The sequence below is a fragment of the Falco cherrug genome, chromosome 12 (genome assembly GCF_023634085.1).
Source record: "Falco cherrug isolate bFalChe1 chromosome 12, bFalChe1.pri, whole genome shotgun sequence".
NCBI lineage: Eukaryota > Metazoa > Chordata > Aves > Falconiformes > Falconidae > Falco > Falco cherrug.
In genome coordinates, this window is record NC_073708.1 from 35,506,933 (window position 1) to 35,529,180 (window position 22,248).

General features: G+C 44.3%; 1 protein-coding gene across 3 annotated transcripts in view; it reads right to left on the bottom strand.

Annotated features, from left to right (window-relative positions):
- Window positions 1-21,282, bottom strand: part of SLC44A5 (solute carrier family 44 member 5) — a 94,314-nt gene extending 73,032 nt beyond the window's left edge. The window contains exon 1 of one of the 3 annotated variants that reach the window (XM_055724989.1): window positions 20,844-21,280. In XM_055724989.1, the coding sequence (XP_055580964.1) occupies window positions 20,844-20,880 (37 nt within the window). In that variant the 5' untranslated portion in view covers window positions 20,881-21,280. Of the gene's footprint in view, window positions 1-20,541; window positions 20,771-20,843 lie in introns of those variants that run through there. The other 2 variants (XM_055724990.1, XM_055724991.1) reach the window with 2 other exon arrangements.
- Window positions 21,283-22,248: the final 966 nt, after the last annotated feature.

Here is a 22,248-nt window from a genome sequence, read left to right on the forward strand (position 1 = left end):
GAGCCATCTGGACATGGCTCTGGGTGGCCCCACTTCAGCAGGGGAGTTGGACCAGATGATGTCCAGAGGTCCCTTCTAACCTCAATCAGTCTATGATTCTGTGAATATTTATTTTCTCTTTTCCTTTCCCTCAGCTTTTCTTGCCTCCTCTTCTTTTTTCCTCCTTACTTCAAGTCCCTTAAACTCTTCCATACCTTTGGTTATTTCTTAGACTGTATTACTATTTTTTTTTCACTGTTGGCTTCATCATATGCAACTTTAAGGTCCTGATATTACTGTCTTTGTCTCTGGCAGTAATATATTATCTTTGAATGATTTCTTTTTACTTTATAATGTTCTTTCTGTGCTCCATGTCATTTGAATTTTCTCTTTTCTTTCCACACAGTCCTCAGCTGTTCACAATATTTTGACAATGTAAGATTTCCAGTAAAACTGTGCCTGTTAGCAAGCTGGTCTCTCCATTTGTGGAGGGTGATAAGAGAGACTGAGGTTATGCCTACCCTATGTTTAATCCATGTCTGTGTTACCAGCCTTTCAAAACACATTTACCAATTCACTTAAATGTTTCTTTTAAGCTTTCCTTTCTTTGACCTCCCTTTTCACATTACAGTGACTTATTAAAGCACTTCAATCACTAAAACATAACCCCAAAATATTTTGCCAGAAACCACTTGCTCCCACTTCCAGGGACCAGATGAGATGAAACATTTCTTTAGTGGTAGCAAAATGTATCAGAAATATCCATACGCTGAGGTGCGATATAGACAAAAATTCAAAGAACAGCATAAAACCAGCTTGTGCTCTTTCCAAGAAAGAGGAATCACACATTCCTGCTTTGGAATTAGTCCCAAAGATGCAGCAAATCAGTTATCAGGTAGTTCCTCTGATCCTCCAGCCAATACCATGTTTTTCTGTCTCACCTATCATTTACCTATTGTTCTGACCTTACATTCATAGCAAAAAAATTTTTTTGAAGTATCAGTGATTTGTAGTGTTTGTCAAGAAATAGAATTTGCCTGTATCATTTTGACGGAGGAAGTAAGTGTATACAAATCTCAGTTTTCTATTTTAATCTCATGCAATGACTACTCTTACAGTCAATAAATATTAAATTGCAGTTAACATTATCAAAAAGCTAACAAAATTCTACTGAATTGACAGCAAGACCAGGATAAGACTTTAGAGGAAGGCACTTACAGTTCTTTGCTAAATCGCCTGTAAAGCAGGTAATGCTATTGGAAGTAGGATATGCAATCTGAGGAAACAACAATTACTTTAATTGCAGAAAGGTTACAGTGTTTGAGCAAGTTTCTTGCAAAGTCATTGTGACAGAGAAGACACTGCTTTAGAGACAAAAGTAGTCAGGGTATTACTGGGCTTTTTTTGCCCCCTGGGAAAAGCAACACTGATCTTTCTGACTTTGTCGAACAATATTTGCAGAACATTACCAGCTATTGCAATGAGTGTCTTCATCACCTAGAGAAAAGGCGTAATTCCAAAAACAATGGAAATCCAAATAAATGCAGAGACTTCCTGCTTTGAGTTGGTTTTTCACCTCCCACTATATCCAGGTTAGCTCTTGCTGGATCTTTGTTCTTTAGCTTCATAGTTAAGAGGATCACTAATGGACCTGTTTCCAAAATGCCTTTCCACTCTTGTGTAAAATGCCCATTTTCCAAATGTCCAGAAGACAACAAATGGAGCTTCATTAAGAGAGCCCCTTCACAGATTATAGATACTGGAGAGGGAACTTTGCATCCCTCGTTCCCTCTAGGTAAAGGGCATTCCAAAGCACACAGACACCAGATCTAGTATAAGGGTTTATCTATTCAAAAGCCCATCCACAGACAAGTAATGCATTCAGCCAAGATTTGGCAGACCACAACAGCTCAGGAATGCCACCGTCTATCATGACCTATGCAGCATCTGTGTAGAACTAGAACTCCTTTATCCAGAGGATCACCTTTACAGCATAAAATAGTTGACAGAAACTGATGAAAAGCAAGAGAGGAAGTTCTTGAGCTATCTATCGCACAGATACATGGAGTATAAAGAAAATTTATTTTAAAGGAATTTGTCAAGTGCAGTGAACAAGATGTGGTAGAGAAACTACCAGGGTCTAAAATGTCATGATTTCCTGCGCAGCCTCAGAGATAGACAGATCCTTTGGGAAGTTAACCAGGCTCAGCAATAATTTTATCTAAAATTACCTGATCATTCCTAGACTTACTTGAGTCTGCTTCAGTTGAATTCTGTTTTTACTGAAGGTGTAAGTTAAATTAAACAGTTAGATAGTGATGCCGTTAAATTTAGCCCTCTCGCTCGAACAGATACTCTTAGTCAAGTGAAGAGCTGAAGGAAGCAATTCTCTGACTATACAGCTGTCCATGTTTTGAGAATTAACGAAAGGAACTTCTCTAATTTTTTAATTAACCATTAGGAAAGAAAAATTAAAGAATGCTTAGTATCTTACTGTCATATTAAAAATTATTCAGGATACAAAAAAATTCTTCTGCCATCAATCCTAAAGCATCCATTAAAGTAAAACTTCTACATGCTGGTACAGACATGCACAGACTTTTTTTTTTTTTTTTAATACTTCAAATATTACACTTCTACTTAAAAATCACTGTGTTACCTGCTGCTACTTCAACATGAGCAAGATCTTTAACTGAGAAAGAAGCAGAAGAATAAACCCTAGTTCTCATACAGTGCTTTCATCTACAAAATGTTACAACTTTCTGTGATTAAGAATTGGCGAAACTAACAGACTCAAAACAGTAACTTGCCCAATGTCATCCAAAGAACAGTGGCAATAACAAGATTAGAATAAAGATTCCCCAAGTCACAGTTAAGCTTTGTATCAGGCTGCATAGCTTAAGAGATACCAGAGCTCCAAGCACAAACCGGTGCATGTCCAGTCTGGTTCAGTATGTACTGTCTCCCAGTACCAGTCCATCTAAGGATGGAATCCAATGCTTTTCAATCTCAGGCTTTTTTAGACATACCAATAATCAGTCTCTATTCCTGCTTCCCTATAGACTTAAAAAAAAAAAAAAAAAAAAAGTAAAAAACTTTCAGAGTTGTGAATAACTGCACTCAGAAAACTGGAAATATTATTAAAGTGAAGTCAAGTTTGCCAGTGACCTCTATGGTCTTGCAACATATTTTTAGCTAGGTGTTTGCTTTATACCAAGACATGGTTCCCATCTCCCTCACTATGACTTTGATATCTGCCTTGCTAAGCCCTACTTTAGTTGTTATCCAACTTGTGCTGGAACACTGAAGCAATTATGTGTCTTCACAATACACTTTAAAGACTTAAAGAAAAAAAAAAAAAGATACGGCATTTTCTTTACCTCTGTGACTGGATTTTCCCCCTCCTTTAAATACTTCCCACTCACTAGAGAATTAGAGCAAAAATCTGTCTCCCAATTCACATTCCATCCTACTCATATTCCCAGTGTTAGAAGTGTTTCAGTTGTTTTGCACAGCACATCACCAGAAATACGTGCATCAAGCCAAACAGAGTTCTGAACATTAGGTAGTAAGATCTATTATTTCTGGGACACTCTGATACTTTTGTCAGAGTCATATCCATACAATTACACCCACAATTGCTTTGAGTGTATTACTTGTTCAAGAAAAGTGACTGAAAAAATGGTCCTGAAGTGCGAGCTTCTTTTCACATAGTCTGTAAGTCTCCTGTCTTGAGCAACACACCAGTCATTAAAACCTAACTGCTGAAAACAGGAGGCTTCCTTTTTTTAAAAAAATTATTATTATTAATTTATATATATAAATATAAAATATATTAAAATAAAAATTAATAATTACCCATTAAATATTTCTTGATTTTCTTCTAATAAGATAGTCCACAACAACATTTATCATACTCAGTCCTTTCAGAGGAAGATTTTCTCATAGCCAAAATATTTTATTACAGATTCAGCCTTTTAACTCACCAGAAGGTCTGGAAAAGATTTTCAAGTAACTTTCAGCTGCATAGAAAACTGCTGCAATGTGCTTTCTACCTAGTTCTATGAAAGCCGCAAAAGAAATTAACAAAATCACCTCCAACAACTTGCTGATCAATGTTTATCACTACTAAGGTTTTGCCAAAAGAAAATGGCAGTTTTCCCTACAGTGAAAAGTCATGCATTATGGAGAATTCACAGCTGGAAGTCAAGTACAAATTCATCTTGACAGAAATGTTGTCTTCAAAATACAATTCTATTTTGGCCACCTGCAATTACCCTTTATTTAAAAAAAAGTTCTTATTGTGACATCCAATGCAAATGTAATACAGAAGAAAACATCAAAGTCCTTGCCTTTCACTCACTTTTATTTTGCTATAGGTCAGATCTGTTGAAACCAGTACAGTGAGGGTGGGGAGGCAAATTCACAGAATTCCTCTAAAACAGAGGCAAGCAATGAAGGAGCGGGTGATAAACTAAAACTGTAACAAAGTCAAACCGACAATAATGAAAGGCAAAGCAGACACTCCAGATGCAAGGTGAGCTGCAGTCACAGATGATATAAAATAGATGCCTGTAATTACAACAGCTATAGTACAAGAACTTGTAACCTACATGAATAATTAGCATAATTATTAAATAACAATAAATAAATAAATAATTTTAAAAAATTCTTTATCCTTTCAGGAACATAACCACACAATTACTTAGAAGCATCTACATCAGTAATACGAGGAGTATCTGGTTGCCAGATCATATCTTAAGTGGTCCAGAGGAAGCTGCAAGTAATCACAATGTAACTTGCTGCAGCTTTTACAGGCAACTAAAGCAGCAGAGAAAGAACACAGCACATAGTTGTCATTAAATATAAACGTAGCACACAAATGCAGCACACAAAAGTACATAATTTAATTTTCTAATATTTAGCTTTCATCCTTCTTTGTAAAAGGAAAGGTGAGGACGCAGTTGAAAAGCAAACAAATCCCCATTGTAAAAGGAAATCACATATAACCCAGCATCCTGCAGTGGTAGAGCAAGGCAAAGCAGAGATGTCTGGCTTTGCTCCTTACCACACTAATCATGACTAATATCTAAGTTAAACTGCACTAACATCAGGAAGACATGTTTTAAGATACTGCCCTTTGAGACAGATCCTAAAGGTCTGCAAGTGCTCATCAGTTTTGTATGGGAGGATGGGCAGACAGGGCAGGAGAGTGCAAACATGCTTGAAATGGCCAAAAAAGTACAGCTACACAGACTACAGTCCTACCCTTTCCTCCAGTGCTCCAGAAAGGCTCAAGGGCTTGCAGAGTAAGAACAGAAACTACTTCCTTTTCCAGTTTCACTTATTATGCAGGCTAGAAGCAGAATTACCCATAAACATGAGAAAACCTGAGTATTTTAAAATACACAGCAGCCTACATTAAGGATTATTGCTATTAAGTTGCCCTTATTTAGTTGGACAACTATGACTTAGGTCATTATTTTACAAGCAAATTCAGTACTTAATAGCAAATTCACTGCAGGATGCCTTCTAAAGATAGTAATTATAAAGCTTTGGTACTGACATTAAGTATGACACTTTGCCCTTAAATATTACAAGAAATGGTTAAACAGAGTTTAGTGCAAGTTACAGACTGTTAGAACTAGTGAAATCTAACAGGTTTTCATGCTCACACTGAGTGCAGTATTACCATCAACTGATCCTGCTAATTGAACGGACCCAATCCAACAGCTTAAAACAAGCCAAAAACCAGCTGATGTTAATTGACCCTCCACATTCCCATTTCCCACACCCTACAGACTAGGGCAGCATGGTTAAGCTTGACAGTTACACAGCTTTGAGATATTTTTTTGTTTCATCTGAAAATTCTGCCCACAAAGTCAAATTCATCACTAGCTTCAACTTCTGTTAAGGAAACATCACCACCATGTTTTTGTGGATTTTGGAGGATCTCTCCCTTCTTTCCATACTATGGGCCCTGGCCCAGAGCCTGCAAATACTCAGGCACTTGATTACTGTAAGCAGTCTTAATGATCATAGAATCATAGAAGTTCTCAAGCTGGAAGGGACCCATAAGGATCATCAAGTCCAGCTCCCTGCTCCTTGTGAGACTACCTAAAACTAAACTGTATGACTAAGAGCAGGGGTCCTCAAACTTTTTAAACAGGGGGCCGGCACACAGATTAAGTGGCAGGAGGTCATCTGTGGCTGCTTGGTTTCCCCCTCCAACCCCTGGCAGGGGGGTTCTGTAAATACTGGGGGCCAGATTGAGGACCCTGGGGGGCTGTATCCGGCCTGCGGGCTGTAGTTTGAGGACCCCTGACTAAGAGCATCACCCAGATGCTTCTTGAACTCTGGCAGGCTCAGTGCCGTCACTGCTTCCCCGGGGAGCCTGTTCCAGGGACCGGCCACCCTCCCAGTGAAGAATCTTTTCCTAACGTCCAACCTGAACTTCCCCTGACGCAGCTTCAGTCCATTCCCTTGTGTCCTGTTGCTGGTCACTGGAGAGAGGAGATCAGCACCTCTCCTCTGCTGCCCTCCTTGAGGAAGCTGTAGGCTGTGATGAGGCCACCCCTCAGCAATGAGGGCACCCCTCAGCCTCCTCTTCTCCAGGCTGAACAAGCCAAGCGACCTCAGGTGCTCCTCGTAAGTCTTGCCTTCGAGACCTTTCACCATCTTGGTTGCTCTCCTCCGGACACAATCTAGCAGTTTGATGTCCTTCTTGTACTGAGGCCCCCAAAACTGCACACAGAACCCAAGGTGGGGCCGCACCAGCATGGTGTAGAGTGGGACATTCGCCTCCCTCGACCGGCCAGCTGTCCTGTGCTTGATGCACCCCAGGACACGGTTCGCTCTCTTGGCTGCCAGGGCACACTGTTGAGTCATAGTCAACTTGCTGTCAACCCAGACCCCCAGATCTCTTTCTGCAGGGCTGCTCTCCAGGCCTGTCGTCCCCCAGTTTGTACATGAAACCACGATTACCCCATCCCAGGTGGAGAATCCAGCACTTTCTCTCGTTAAATTTCATATGTTTGGTGATTGCCCAGCTCTCTAGCCTATCCAGATCTCTCCACTTGCTTGACTTCCCACACTTTGGAATTGCCTTCTCCTCTGCTCTTAAGAGATGGCTCTTAAAAAGTAACCAGCACCCATGGACCCCTGTACCTTCAAAAGCAGACTCCTGGGGGACCTTACCAACCTGGGGGACCTGAGCCTGCTCCCCCCACGTCCAGGGTCAAAGCTTTGCTTTTGGTGACAGTGCTTCTCCTGTCACCAACGATTTGAAACTCGACTACTTCTTCCTGGCCACTCCGACCGAGACAGCCACCAGCCACACTTCACCCACGAGTCCCTCTGTCTACAAGCAACAGATCTAGGAGGGCACCTTTCCTAGCCTGCTGCCTCCATACCTGCACCAACAAGTTATCTCCAGCAGGCTTCAGGAACTTCCTGGACCTGTTTGTGTCCACCCTACAATGCTCCCAGTTGATGCTGGGGAGTTAAAATCACCCATAAGGACAAGGGCAGCTGATCTAAAGATATCCCTTAATTCCTTGTAGAATAATTCATTGGTGGATGGTAGAACTTTTGCTGCTGAAGGTGCTAACAGCTAAATGGTACAAACAACTGCATGCCGGCACTGGAGCCTGCACCCTTGCGTATTTACTTTACTAGTACAGAGTCAGCCATAGGCTTTATTCATAATGCTTGAATTTATACATTTTAGTAAAAACTTTAAAAAAGTAAATCTTCAAAATGCAGCATTTTTACAGATCAGGTGCAGCCATTCAAAAGTTGTTTTGCTTTGAATCAGGTGCATGCTATTAACCTCCCCAGATAGCTGGCGGGTCCTCCAGCTCAGTGTACCACAAGCAGCAAAATGCTATTGTTACTAGAAATCTCCTGGATTACTGATGTGCAGAACATCACACCTCTGATTCCTCTCAATCTCTGTACTTACATGTGTTGGTAGATAGACAAGGCAGGTAGGAGATAGCGCACACTAACTCCAGCGCAGGCCCTTATCCTAGGTCAATCCCAGCATGACCTTAGCCTGTTCAGTAAGTCCACTGAGGTTTCCCAATGCTCATGTTTATGCTTTGAAATTATACCAAGTGCTAAGATGTTCCAACACTGTCAGAGAGGAGGTAATAACTCCACTGTGATACCTGCATGGATATGAGCTCCCATCTTGACTTGCAAATACAGCTACGTTATGTGCAGTTGATGGCATCAACGAATGGAACTCATTCTGTGGGGACAAAAGAAACACTTCCCCAAACTGCTCTTTTGCTGTGTCACACTTTCTTATTACATTTTCCTTATACCTTTGAGTGAGATAGAGCATAAATAAACAACATTCATAGGTTTTCTCACATATCTTTTTCTGGCAGTGGTTACAGTGCACATAACAGGGAAAAGTCTTAGAAGAGAGCTCTTAGCAGCTGAGGGGTTTATTTCCTTCTGCTTGCAAAGCTACATTTCCAGGCATACTACACAACTTCATCAATGGTGTATGGCTCGGAATTCTAGCAGGTTTGTTTATTTGTTTACTATCCTCAGTTACAGATTCACTTGTTTTGGGGTTGGGTTGGATTGGTTTTGTTAAGAAACTCCATTGATTTCTCTTCCTCTTTTGTTTTTCAGTACCCCAAACCACTCATTCACGATTTACCACGTTTTTTGGTTCCCTCAGTTGAAAGGGAAAACCTTTCATTACAAAGGGATCAGAAGAAAAAGACAGCAACTCCCAATAGCTGAGCTCTTTTTATAATTTTCTCTACAACTGCAACATAAGCTTCCAGACAGCTCTGGAAAGGGACATTCTCCCTCAGATGGAGTCTCAAAACGGTGGCTAGCCCCAAGCTCGTGACAAGATGCTGGCCTAGTGTGCCTCTTGCCACAACACCCAGTCATTTGTGAAGAGGCCATCGGCACAAATTAGCAAGGGTCTACTCAGCATAAACTACACAAATAGAAATACAATGTATGCACACGTTACATTTCTTGCTTTCCAAATGAAATCATGTATTCATAGCTACAGTAATTCTGTTATTGATGCTTTGTCCAGGCATAGTAAGGACCGGGACAGAGGCCAGAAAAATGCCAAGAAGGAAATAAGTATGTATGTACACATTATATATATTTTTTCTAAATACATACATATATATGCATCTAAGCACTTTATTACCTCACAAATGCCACTCAAAACTTTAAATTACTTATGGGGGTAAATATTACAAGAGTTCAAGAGCATCGGTCACAGGCGCATGGCACTTATTATCATTTTTCTGTTAATAGCAGTTGTGTAGATGCTAGCACAGATGCTGCATTGTACTGAAACCAACAAAAAGGGGTATTCACAAACACAGCTCATTGCCTTTTTTCAGCTAGACTAAAGCAACAGCATAGGAACTATTTATCATTCTGCTGCGGGGGGTGGAATCTAAAACTAAATACTGTATTTTGCTACACTGTTACTCAGCTGTTTTTTAACAACCTGATCACGTCTAAGAAATTCAACACTTGTAGAAAAAGATAAGTGATGGAAAAAACAATTAGCTTTACTGTAACACTGAGTACAAATAATCTGAAATAATAAGTACCAGAGCTATTATTCAGCGTATTCATTTATTTCAAAGTACAATGATTATGAAGGACACTAATTTAGCCACCATATTTCATGGTACATCAGCTTGTACAAGTCTAGATGCTCTGCATGCAACTGGCCCAGCAGAAATCCGTTTACCTGAAAAAGATACTTAGTTTCTATACATTATCAGCTGTGCAGAAGAGACAGTTCAGCAGAATCCTGGCCCACTCGTGTGTTAGAGCTCCTCCTTCTGGCGACGCACGCTCTTAGGGCAGAAACAGGTTCCCACCCTTACCACATCAGAAGCACACGCTAAAACACGTATTTTAATGGATTACCTCCTGGTTTAAGAAACAGCAGGTACTTCCTGCTGGAGAAGCACAAGACTTCCTGCTGGAGAAGTAACCCACCAAATACCTGTTGTGAACCACAGTCATTATCCTCTCCCTAAAGAGTTTTCCTCCTGGCTACTTTTATTTATGGGTGCTGACAGCAGCCCAGCTGCTGTGAAGTACCACAGTAGATTAACACGATACAAAAAAAAAAACCAGACCCAAACAAAACCCAAAAACATCCCTGACGTTTCATGTGGATTGCAGCTCTATTACTCAGAATAACAGGTATAAAAGTATTTATATGCATACCTGGATAGAGGAAAATTCCAGAGACTGGAATTCCAGGATCATAAAACATTAGTACCAACAAATTCAGACTGAAAAATATGGAGGGAAAATACTGAGACTTCTGGCTCTCAAACTTGCTGAGACTCTACCACCTCCCAAATAAGTGATCATAGAAAATAAAGTTTGAAGGGACTTTGAAAGGTTATTCTCTTTGTCTTCTTCCAGGATTTTCTTGGGTACTTCTTCACTGCTTCCTCAACCTATGGCTGAAACACCTTCTTTAAAGTCCCACAGGATTGAGGACACATTCAGCAGGAAAACATGTGAAAAACTAAATGTTTGAGCTTGTGCATATGTTGTACAATGCATAGCCATTAGGTTTTGTTTAGCCTTCACTGTAACTAAACAAGATTGTTAACAAATTTGGGGATGTGTTTATCTTAATTGTATTAAACAAAGCAGAGTTGTATTTCATCAAACAGCCTTGTCCCTAACCTCACAGGAAACCTCTTATGTTTATGTGCTTTAGTAGTTCTAAGTCAGCTTAATTTATGTTATCCTGCTAGATGTTTCTGTACTGTTATTAGGCTAACAGTCATTAACGAGACACTGTCTCCTCAACAGAACACCCAGATGCTAGGGAAAATTACATACACTAGCAGATTTTGTAAACCTGACTTCCCCTGAGCCAGGAACTACCAACAGGAGAAACAAATACCGAACACAGTTAATCAACTGTGAACGTTATGTGCTTTTGCACTTCAAGAGCAAACGCACAGAAGACAACTTTTTTGACATCCAAGATCAGTTACTGAATTTACTAAATCACCTCCAGGTTTGTTTTTGTTTGGTTGAACTGTAGTAACAGCAGTTTCTTCTGACCAAGTCATCATGGCTAATTTGTTTTATATTTGCTTATCATGGTATGATACAACCATGTTTCTACAGGTAACAGTAACAACTAATTAGTCTGTGCAGAATGAGATATTTATGACTAACATAAGGATGCAGTGTGGAGAAATACAGGCCTGGTATGACAGGAGAGACCTTGAGAAGTGGAGACACAAAATTTGATAGTAATATACTGTTACAGGCATGGGATGACAAAAGGTGGGGCACATGCTTAGCACTGGACACATGGTGACTACAAACAGCTCACCACGGACAGTAAAGAAATAACGGTGCTGGAAAATGCTGTTTTTCAAGGATAACAGAAGAGAACAAAGAGCAAGTATTTAACATAAGTAAATCACACCATATATAGTAAGTTTGGATATAATTTGTAGGCCAGTGAAGAGCAAGGTACAAAAGTATGTTAGCAATCATATTTTAGAAGTCCCAAAGTGGATCCTAGAGTGAGGAAGAAAAAAACATCATTATCGACATCATATTTCTCCTGGCAAGGGACTCCAGATGCTGGTAACTCATAGGAATGCACACACACGCACACCCAGCACCAGACAGAAGCCACCAACTTTAGGTTCTGGAGCAGAGACAGAAGGAAAAAGGACAATGGAATATAAACTAACAAGCATTAATATAACACTTTTAACTGTAACTATAGAGACTTTTTTTCTGTACAGAAGTACTCCTTCTGCAATAACTAGATTTGAACTAATACAGATTATTGCATTAGACTGTTATGATTTTAGTTACTGTAATAATAGATTTATTGGCTTTATTTATAAGATGTTTCCTCTTTTCTCACAAACAAGATTTTCAGCTTAGCACAGAAGCTAAATTTCCTTATTACAGCCCAACTGTGGTATACTACACCAAACTTTTCTTGATTTCCTGTCCCTTCCTTCACCTCTAACAAACCAAATAATTATGAAAATTTAAGAAATTCTCCTAAATGCCAAAGAACTACAGAGGCTGGTGAAAAAACCCCACTTATTTTTAACCTGTACTGTAAGAAACAACTCCATGTTCCTGTAAACACCTATCTTCTTTTCCAAGTACAGAAGTGCACTCTCTTCCAGTCCAAACCTAAGAGAAGTTCTGGATGGTAAACAGCAGCCAACAGTCCAACCATAGCAAGTGATCTGAGCAAGTCCCGGAATATGCTTCAAAGCCCTGACTTCCAAGAAAGTTCTGATTAACTAGACCTGAAATTCACTACTAGGACCAAAGATATGTTTTGTGGCATAATGACTACATTCAGCATGCAAAAATGTTTCAGCCTTTATTTCTTTCATCTCTTTTTAAAGCAGCATGACAGCCTAATGACAGAGATATCCTAAAATGCATTAAAAGAACTAGAAACCCAAACCCGAAAACACAGCAACCTAAGCAACTCTCTAAAGCCTATGACTTGTTCTTTTCCCATGAAAGGCTAGGAGCACAGCTGAGCTACAGCTTGGGGGCACTGGAGCAGGACTTTGTGAAGACTTGATACACAAAAACATGAGTGCTTTGGGACTGAATTCAGTAAGCCATCTTGGACTGGAAAAGGAAGAACGAACTACAAAGCTGAATTTTTTTTTAATTTGTCAGGACTGCCCACTGAAACACAAACATATCAGTTACTTATGCAGCCGTAGCCAGACAAGTTCAAGGTACTGTCTATTTATCTGCTTCCTGGTTGGACAAGCCTCCCGTCTTGTCTTTGAGAATTCCACTAGGCTTCTAAAAATACGTAAACAAGTATACTACATGTATGTGCACGAGAGACAAATAGGCAGGGCTAGATTTCACTTTGGTTTTATTGTACAGTTAAGACTGTAGCTGATTTTGAAAGTGAGATATGCTTGGAAAGAGTCAGAACACCTGTGGATACTCAACTGCCAGCACATCAGAGCATAAACACGTCAAAGTGGTATAAGAAAAGTGCCAAGTCTCACTTTCACCCAACCATTACTATCTCTGCATTTGACATAAAGAAGTTTCTTTTTAATTTCTTTTTATCAAGTAGAGTTGTGAAAACAACTGCTTTGCGGCAAATGCACAAAATGCTGACTAATCAAAAAAAGACTAGCTTTTAGCATTCTATAGTCATATTGAGGGGACAAAATGATGTGGAGACAGAGTACAGAGCATCAAGGAACCGCAAGAGCCAGGCTGCTCCCTAAGGGAAGGAGAGCCTGGACCCCAGGATGCCCAAAACACAGGCTGTGCCATACCTTCACACTTACAGCAGCAGAGGCACGCGTGCAAAGCGGTGGCAGGATCAGGTCCTACTGACAGTTCAATGTCCATCAGGCAAGACAGGGTAACAGGCCAGGGTCCACCCAGCAATTTGACACAGCACTTCAGGAACGGGACTGGGGACAGACCTCCTAGGACACAGCTCAGGCAGGAATGAAAAGCACCAGCCTGAGCTTAAATGGAAACCTTGGTCAGAGGACATGGGTGGAAGCCCCAGGTGAGACTGGTCAGGGTAATGACTACATATTGGTTCTCTCAGTGCCCTGATGCATAGAAATATCAACGGATTCGTAAACAGAATGATTCACAAACTCTGACAAAACTACCAAGTAAGGGTACAAATTCTAACTCTGCCATAGTTGTGCTTCATGTTTCTGTGCAATGTCTCCTTTTTCAGAACACATAGCCCAGGGACCTCAGAACATTAAAGGCTTTAAAAATTACACACACACACATAAAGCCTTGGTTTGTTAACCCAGTAAAAGCAGTGGGTTTGAGCTTTATCTCCTCCTGCATGAGGAGGAGATACATACCCACACCATCCTGGAGTTTGTATCACAGAGAAACTGCTGCAATCCATCTGACAGAGGACTCTGCAAAGATCAGGGTTAATTTCATTACATCATTGTCAAATTGTATGGTAGCAGAGAAGATTTCCCCTCAACTACGTATTAACATCCTGCTTGTTAAAAGACATACCAAAGTTTATTTAGTCATAAAGAAGCCTAGCTTGCTAAACTACTTCTTTCTGGCTAATGCTCAGTGACATACCACTCAGCAATAATCAGCTGAATAATGTATAACCATGCATAACAGTTAAGTTAATCTCCTTAAAGATGCTCTGATTGTGTCACCCTTGTTCATGGCTAAGCAGTACCTTACTCCCAAGAATGGCTCAGCTTAAGTCAATAAGCTGAAAGAAGTACAACACTCAAGCTCAAATCAGATCCTCGATGCTTTCACATACTCTAGAATCTTAATTGGACTGGAAACTGTAGTAATTAATTTGGCTCAAGAAATGCAAAGAAGTACTAGACCACTAGATGAGCAATTTGTACTGACTAAACCCTAGTGATTTTACTGCCTATTCACTTACTGACCTAACCGTTTCTTCTTCAGCTACTTGCATTAATAAAGTAAACACTAGTTGCTGTATCAAAGGAGATGTTTGCAAATTTAACGGAGCTGCTTTTCACATCTTGTCAATAATCTGTTGAAGACCCCTTGCAAAAAACTCAGAATACACCTTCTTTTATAAATCCAAGTCATCCCACAAAAGTCTCCATGATAATCCAAATGAGGAAATGACATTTAAACTGTTTCTTAAATCAGCACAAACCAGGAAGCCCATGAAGTTACCACTATCACCAAAGCACAGACACTTCTGAAATACCACAGCTGCACAAAAAACTAAGAACATTCAGTTACCTTTGTAATCAGGGTTTTACTGTAATACATAATAAACCACACTTCTGTTCAGCAAGCCTCTGTTCTACTGGGTAAATACTCTTTTTTTTTTTTTTTTAAATACTCATTAATAGAGATAGTCACCATAGCCCAATAAAAACAGTATGTGTTCTTAACACTGACTAGACACATACTTACATCCTATTGCAGTCAATAACATGCATTTAAAGTCTTCAAAATATGGATTATGAAAATGTGTATTTAAACAGTCCTGAAATGTGTATTTACATCATTGACTGTAATTTATCTAGAAAGCTACTGCAAACCTTTGTGTTCACTCTCACACGGTTCTACAGGGATCTTTATTTTTTTCCTCTAACACTGTAATTTAACATGCATAAGAAAAAGTTAGGGTTATCAGTCCTGTGCTTCCTAAAGTTTTGGGGCACAACTTTCTATTGACTTCTTTAGAGATTAAGTTAAAATCTTATAATGACAAAAAGGTAAAATGAAACAAATTTGTACTACATTTCTAATTCTTTCTTGATACCATACTGATTGTTCAGTGAATTATGATGTATACTTCATGTCTTACCTATTCCAAGAAAAAAACCTCATTACAATAACATTCAACATGATCATGAACTTCCTGACTACAAGTAATAAATACGTCATACAGCTCAGAGTATGCAGACACATCTCCACATTAGACACCTGATTTAGAGCCCAGTTCTGATCTGGGAAGACATCTTCCTCATAATTTGAGATATTAGAAAGCTAGCTCGCATACACAAAGTGTGATGGTCTTGTACGTGTCCTCTACCGAGTTCATTTTGTTTATGAAGAGAGAAACAGCAGCCACATAAATGGCCTAAAATTGCTTTGTCACTTTGACCTCCGCCAAAGTACATACTGCAGTATCTTCATTTTTTTTTCAACAAATCACCCTTTCACAAGTAGTGTAAGCATTGTGTTTAATAAACCTACTTTTCAATAAATTTACAATGTGATTGCATAAACATCCTGTATGGGTTTTTTTTTAATACTTTCCAATAACTTGGGATTCCATCACCAACTTCCATTAAATCTGCTAGAAGAGTGGATATGCATTAAGATAATTTTACATTTTGTGAAAATCAGCAGGAGGCAGACAAAGACTACCCTGTACATGCCTCAAGGCACAAAAGGTTAAGCAAACACCACATTAGACTGCAGAGAATCAAAGATGGGGGAAGGGGAAGCTGCTGTCTAAATGTCCCCCAAAACTTCAATCACTTGGACAACAAAATGCATCAATCACAAGACATAAGGGTATGAAACCCAGCTTCCTGCATTTTGGTACTCATGGAATTTGCTTTAGAATTTCCATTAAAATGGAAAAAATTGGAACAGATAGTCGAACTCAATTTAATTACCTACTGTTCAGAACCTCATCACAATTTAAAGTCAACATACCACCTTCTCCATGTAATTAACTACCCAGGCAAAATACAGGAACAGTATAGGAATTTCAGTAATCTAAACAACTTGGGACAATAGGTGCTTTGCTACAAATACAAAAGCGGTATACAGCTCAGATAGTGCTTTGGGTTGGAAGGGGTCTTTGAATATCCAGTCCAATCACCATGAGCAGGGACATCTTCCACTAGATCAGGCTGCTCTAAGCCACAGCCAACCTGACTTTGAACACTTCCAGTGACGGGGCATGCACAACTTCTCCGGGAAACCCATTCCAGCATCTCATCACCCTCTTTGTAAAAAATTTCTTCCTTACCTCCAATCTAAATCTACCCTCTTTCACTTTAAAACCATCGTCCCTTTTCCGGTCCATACAAGCCCTGCTAAAACAAGCCCTTCTCCCTCCTCCTTACAAGCCCCCTTTACATACTGAAAGGCTCCCCACAACCTTCTCTTCTCCAGGCTGAACAACCCCAACTCTCCCAGCTCGTCTGCACAGGAGAGGCTCCCCAGACTTCGGACCAGTTTTGTGGCCTCCCCTGGACCCGCTCCAAGAGGTCCATGACCTTCTTGTGCCAGGGACCCCAGCGCTGGATGCAGTGCTCCGGGAGGGGGCTCACCAGAGCAGAGGGGCAGAATCACCTCCCTCAGCCTGCTGAACACGCTGCTTTTTATGTAGGCCAGGATACGGCTGGCTTTCTGGGCTGCCAGCACACATTGCCAGCTCATACACAGTTTTTCATCCACCAGTACCCAAAGCCCTTCTCTGCTGGGCTGCTCTCAATCCATTCATCTCCCAGACTGTACTGATCCTGGGGGTTGCCACGACCCAGGTGCAGGACCTTGCACTTGGCCTTGTTGGACTTCAAGAGGTTCACACGGGTCCACCCCTCAAGCCCATCAAGGCCCCTCTGGATGCCAGCCCCTCCCTCTCGTGTATAAACCACACCAGTTTGGTGTCATCTGCAAACCTGTGAGGGTGCATGCAATCCCACTGTCTATGTCATTGATGAAGATTCTAAACTTTATTTGTCCCAATACAGAGACCACTTGCTACTCGTTTCCACTTGGATATTGAGTCATTGACTGTAACTCTTGGAAAGGGATGTTGTGGAGGACATTACAATAGGACCATGCAAAATATGAAGCATCCTGCTAAGAAAGTTCTTACTCAAAGAGACCTATCTGCAGTAATAACAGGAAACATACTACAAAGTGCCGCTTTTAAAATTCTCCCTGTTTTTCTCCCCATCCCCCTAAATTTATTCCACAGTGAAGTGTTTTACCTAAAACTAGGATGTTAGGAAAATCAGACATTGCTGAAGCTTGGTACCTAGGTTCAGCAGGAATGTTCAAAGAATAAATGATTCAGGCCACCTAAAGCATGGAATGCAAAGCCTAGATAAAGTGGACCAAATTTATGTCAGAGAAAGAAAGGTTTAATCCATCTGAATCTGAGTTTCAGCTACTTCTAACACTTCTGAGTATATTCAAAGGTGAATGAAGTGTTAAATCAACTTTCAGCTTTAACATGAACGTACCCCACCAGTATGAAATTTGAACCTCAGAAGGCAAAATGAATTACATAACATGATACATAAGGATTTGCCAGTGGGAGCTACGGAGCCTTTACCTGCAGCAGTGCCACAGCCAGTAGCTTCCGCGTCATATAACACTGCTATGGCTAAATAGCCCATTTTCCTCAGCCCAAGGATGTCCTTCCTGCATGTTACATATGTGTAACAGGATGAAGTTAAGAAAGGGAAACACAAGACAAGCTAGAAGGAAATAACACATATTGATAGAAAGTTTCATAGTTAATCGAAAGCTCTTCCACGGGAAGCAGAAGAACCTCACCTACTTGGGAAAACAAACAAATAGAATTCTTTTTAGTAAAAAATCTGACAGGATCACTTCACAGCAGTAACTAGGAATACCAATTATAGACATATTTCAACTGCACCCACTACTGGCAAAAGAAATCATTGAAAAGAAGTTCTTCCTAGAGAGATCTAAACATACAAATATAAAAAAGCAAGCTAGCGAAATTTGAGTTGAAAGTAATAAAATTTGGCACTCGTATACTTTCTCTCAACAATGTTTCTTAAAAGTGTGATAAAAGCTTTCTTTAACAGACAATGCCATCATCCATCTGGACTTCAGTGATCTGTAAGCTAACAATGAACTACATTTTGCCACTATAAGAAATTGCTTATGGTACAATCACCGCTAAGAACCTGATTCTGCAATGAAGTCAAAAAGAATTTTACCATTGATTTCAACAGTCACATGACAGCCCTTAACATTGCAGTTACTTTTGTTAAAAACCAATGATGTCAAAACCTCAAAAGTCAGCTATAATGAGAAAACAAAATAACAAGTGATTTGCCTCTGTAGCTTCAGTAGCAACCTTCCTGGTGGGAAAGAACTTTGGGTTTTTTCTCATTTGGAAGTCCCATACTAGAGAGATGCGCCTTGGTAAAGTCAACATCATCATTCTTGACAAAACCTTTGTATCTGACCCATTTTAAGGAAACACTTGATGCAGTTCCTAGAGCCAGCTTACAGCTATCCCAATGAAGGCTAAACTTAAGGAATCACTGAGAAGCTTGTTTTCAAAGACAAATCTACAATCCTTCTCACACATGCATGCAGAAGAGAAACATGGCTAAAAGTGAGAGAGCTTAAGAGGAACAGGCCTCAAAATGTCTCTGGGCTTATCAAAACTTTTTACAGAGCCATACTCACACTAGCAATCAACCCTTCCGGCTGGTACCTTGGCTTCCAGCAGTCAGTCCAACCCATAATAACCAGTCATCTGATGGGATACTCATTACCTAAAAGTGAAATCCAAGGTAGTTATGAAACTGCTCACAGAGCCTAACATCAGCTGTCAACCACGGGCTTGACTCATCTGTTCTACAGAATCAGATTGATGCCACAAGTTAAAAGACCAAAACTTTTGAGAAGAATCTGCTTCTGTCATTTATGAATGCTGCAACTGAGGAATCATTGAAATACCAAGGAGAGAAGTTTAGGACACCTATAGCTCTGAAAAATACACCCGTGGGCTAATAAGTAACCAGTTACCAGCAGAGACAACAAAGTCAAGAGAGTAACTATCGCAGCAGCCTAATGTAAAAGGAAAGCCATATTGTATATGCTGAATTTGGAAGTGCTGCACTTTCATAAGTCTTCAACACTGTGTGATCTAACAGGGAGAACAGATCTGAATTCAAACCTTCCTTCCCAATACATATCTGGAGCAATTACTCAAGATTCCTGCAAATGTGGTAAGGCAATACACGTTGCCCCTGACAAAATCCACTTACGCAAAGCACATAAAAGGAAGTGAACACACTGATGACATGAAACAGCTAAAATAGCAAAAATTCTAGTCAGGATAATTCTGACTCCCTCAAGCTGAGTAATGACAGGATCACCCTTTCCTATCTGAGTAACAAGCTCTGAAAAAACAAAGTTAAGAAAGGGTCGTGTTATGCCAACAGGACATTCAGCTGGCACGGAAGCAAGCGCGGCATGCACCGGACTCTCCTCAAAGGGTATTTTCCCCTCCGGAATGCCGCGTTCCTGCTCTCCTTTCAGAGGGATACTTCCCCGCCAGGCTTCCCGCCACCGGTGCCAAGTATCGCTGGCCCTGGGCCTACCCCTCTGCAGTCACGGGCGAAGCCACCTGAATTCTATGGGAGCAGGAACAGGTTCCCTCAGAAGTAACTGCGGACACACCTATTTGGGTTTCGCCCCTGGAACACGCCCGTTCCTCTCCGGCCTGCGCGGCCCCCCGCAAGCGGGCTTTCCTTCCCCTTCAGGGGGGCAGCCAGGCGGTGACTGCTCCTGCAGCCGGGCCGGGGTGCGGGCCGCGGAGCTGCGTTACAAAACGGAGTTTCCCCAGTCGTAAACGCGTCGCACCACAGGCCCGCGGTGCCGCGGCGGCCGCCCGCCCGCGCCACGCAGCCCAGCCCGCGCTCGCTCTGCCGCCGCGCCGCCGGAGGGAGCCGGGTCTGTGGCGGCCGCTGCAAGGGGCCGGCTGCCCCGCGGGCCTTCCCCGGCGCGCCGGCTGCGCTGCCCGGCCCGGGAACCCCGGCTCCGCCCGCCGCTGCCCCCCGCCAGCGCCCCCGGCCCCCCGTGCTGCCACCCAGCCCGCCGGGTAAGCGGCCGCCAGCCCCACACACCGGCCCTGCACGGCCTGGCCTAGCCCTCCCGCCACCGCACACCTGCCGCCCGCCGGCCTCCTCCGCACCGCCCCGGGCCCGGCGGGCGCCTCCGCAGCCCTCCCCTCCCCAGGGCGCGGACAAAGCGGCCGCAACGCACCTGCTGGCAGGGCGGGGGGGGCACCCGCCCCCATCTCTGCGCCCCCCGGCTCCCCTTCCCCAGCCGCCCGTCCTGCCTTCTCCGGGCCGGGCGAGCCGCAGCGGGAGCGGAAAGGTGCTCGGCGCCTCCGGGGCTGCCTCCCGCACGCGGAGGGGGGATGGGGGTGGGCCTACGCCCACCCCGCCCCCGGCATCCGCCGAGGAAAACAAACTCCGGCCGCCGCACGCCGGCGGGATCCACAACGTAAACAGGCCGGCCGCTGCACCGCCCGCCCCTCCTCGCCCCCGCGCCCGGGCGCTCACCGTAGAGAGGCGCGGAGGTTTCTCCTTTCCTCGCCATCGTCTCCCGGTGCCCTCCGCGCCGGCACAGCCTGGGGCAGGCGCCTCCGCCTGCCGCTCAGCGCGTCCTTTGTTGCCGCGAAGGCATGAGAGGAGGCGGCGGCGGCCGGGCAACCTCCCGCTCCGCTCGGCCACGGCCGCTCGGAACAGCGCCCGCGCCCCGCACTGACCCTCCCGTCCCGTCGGCTCCGCGGCCCACGCCTGCGCCGAGCCCGCGGGGGCGGTACCCGCGCCGCGCCGGGGGGGGCCGCGGGCGGAGGGGGCACGCCGGGGGAAGGCGGAGGGGCGGCAGGACGGCCCGCAACCGGCCCCGCCGCCGGCCCCGCCCCGGGACGCGCCACGCTAACTTCGCCGGGGCCCGGTCGGCCCCGGGCTACAGCTCTGGCAGCGGGCGCCGTACCCGGCGAGGCCGGCAGCCGTAGTGGGGGGGGGGGGGGCTCCGTCCTCGGCCCCCTGCCGCCGCCCGCGAGGAGAGCCATGCCGCGGGGGCGCGCCCCCAGTCTCGAACCGTGCCTGTCCGCAGCCGCCCCGGCCCCGGCTCCTGCGGGCGCCCGTACCGCCTCCGGGGCCGGGGGGGCTCTCCCCTCCTGCGCCCCGGGCTGTGCGGCGGGCGGGACGCTGGCTGCCTGCCCCGCAGCCGCCCCGGCCCGCCCCGGGGGAGCGGCCCCGCCGCGGCGCGCGGAGCTGTCCGGGCCACCCGTGCTGAGCGCGCGGCGGGAGCGGCTCTGCCCAGGCGCGGGGCGCGGGGCCGGGGCAGCGGCCGCAGCGCTCGGGGGGGCTGAGCCCGCCCGGCCGCGGGGTCGCCGCGCGGGGCGCTCAGGCGGTTCGGTCGCAAATCTGGCTCTGTCCCCACAGCCGCGGGGTGCTGGGTGTGCGCCTCCCTGAGGCTGTCCCCCCCCCCCGCCCCCGCCCGCCCGGCGGGGCCGCGGCCGCCGCAGAGCCCTTGGCCCGCCTGCGGAGACTGCTTTTCGGTCGCAGCGACGCGAACGGCCGCCGCGGCGAGAGGACGCGACAGGCAGGTGCCTGCCTCCCCGCGCTGCTCCGTCAGGCTGTTGTCGGGGCCCGCCGCCGGCCTACCGCACCGAACGTTCCGTACCGCCGCACGCGAGGCGGCCCCGTGCCACCCCGGCCGCCGTGCGCCCGCAGAACACCGCGTGCGTGCTGACGGGAGCCGCCTGAGGAGCAGGCGCCTGCCGAGAGAGGAACCCTTTCGGGGGCTAGCCTGAGACCCTCGGCAGCACGAGATTATTTTATCTATGAGTAAATTAACGTGCACAGACCGTGGAAGTTGTTACTATGCTCGTATCGAATCGCAAACCGACCATTTGTGTGCCAGAGGCAGGCACGGAAAGGGCCCCCTCCCCTGCCA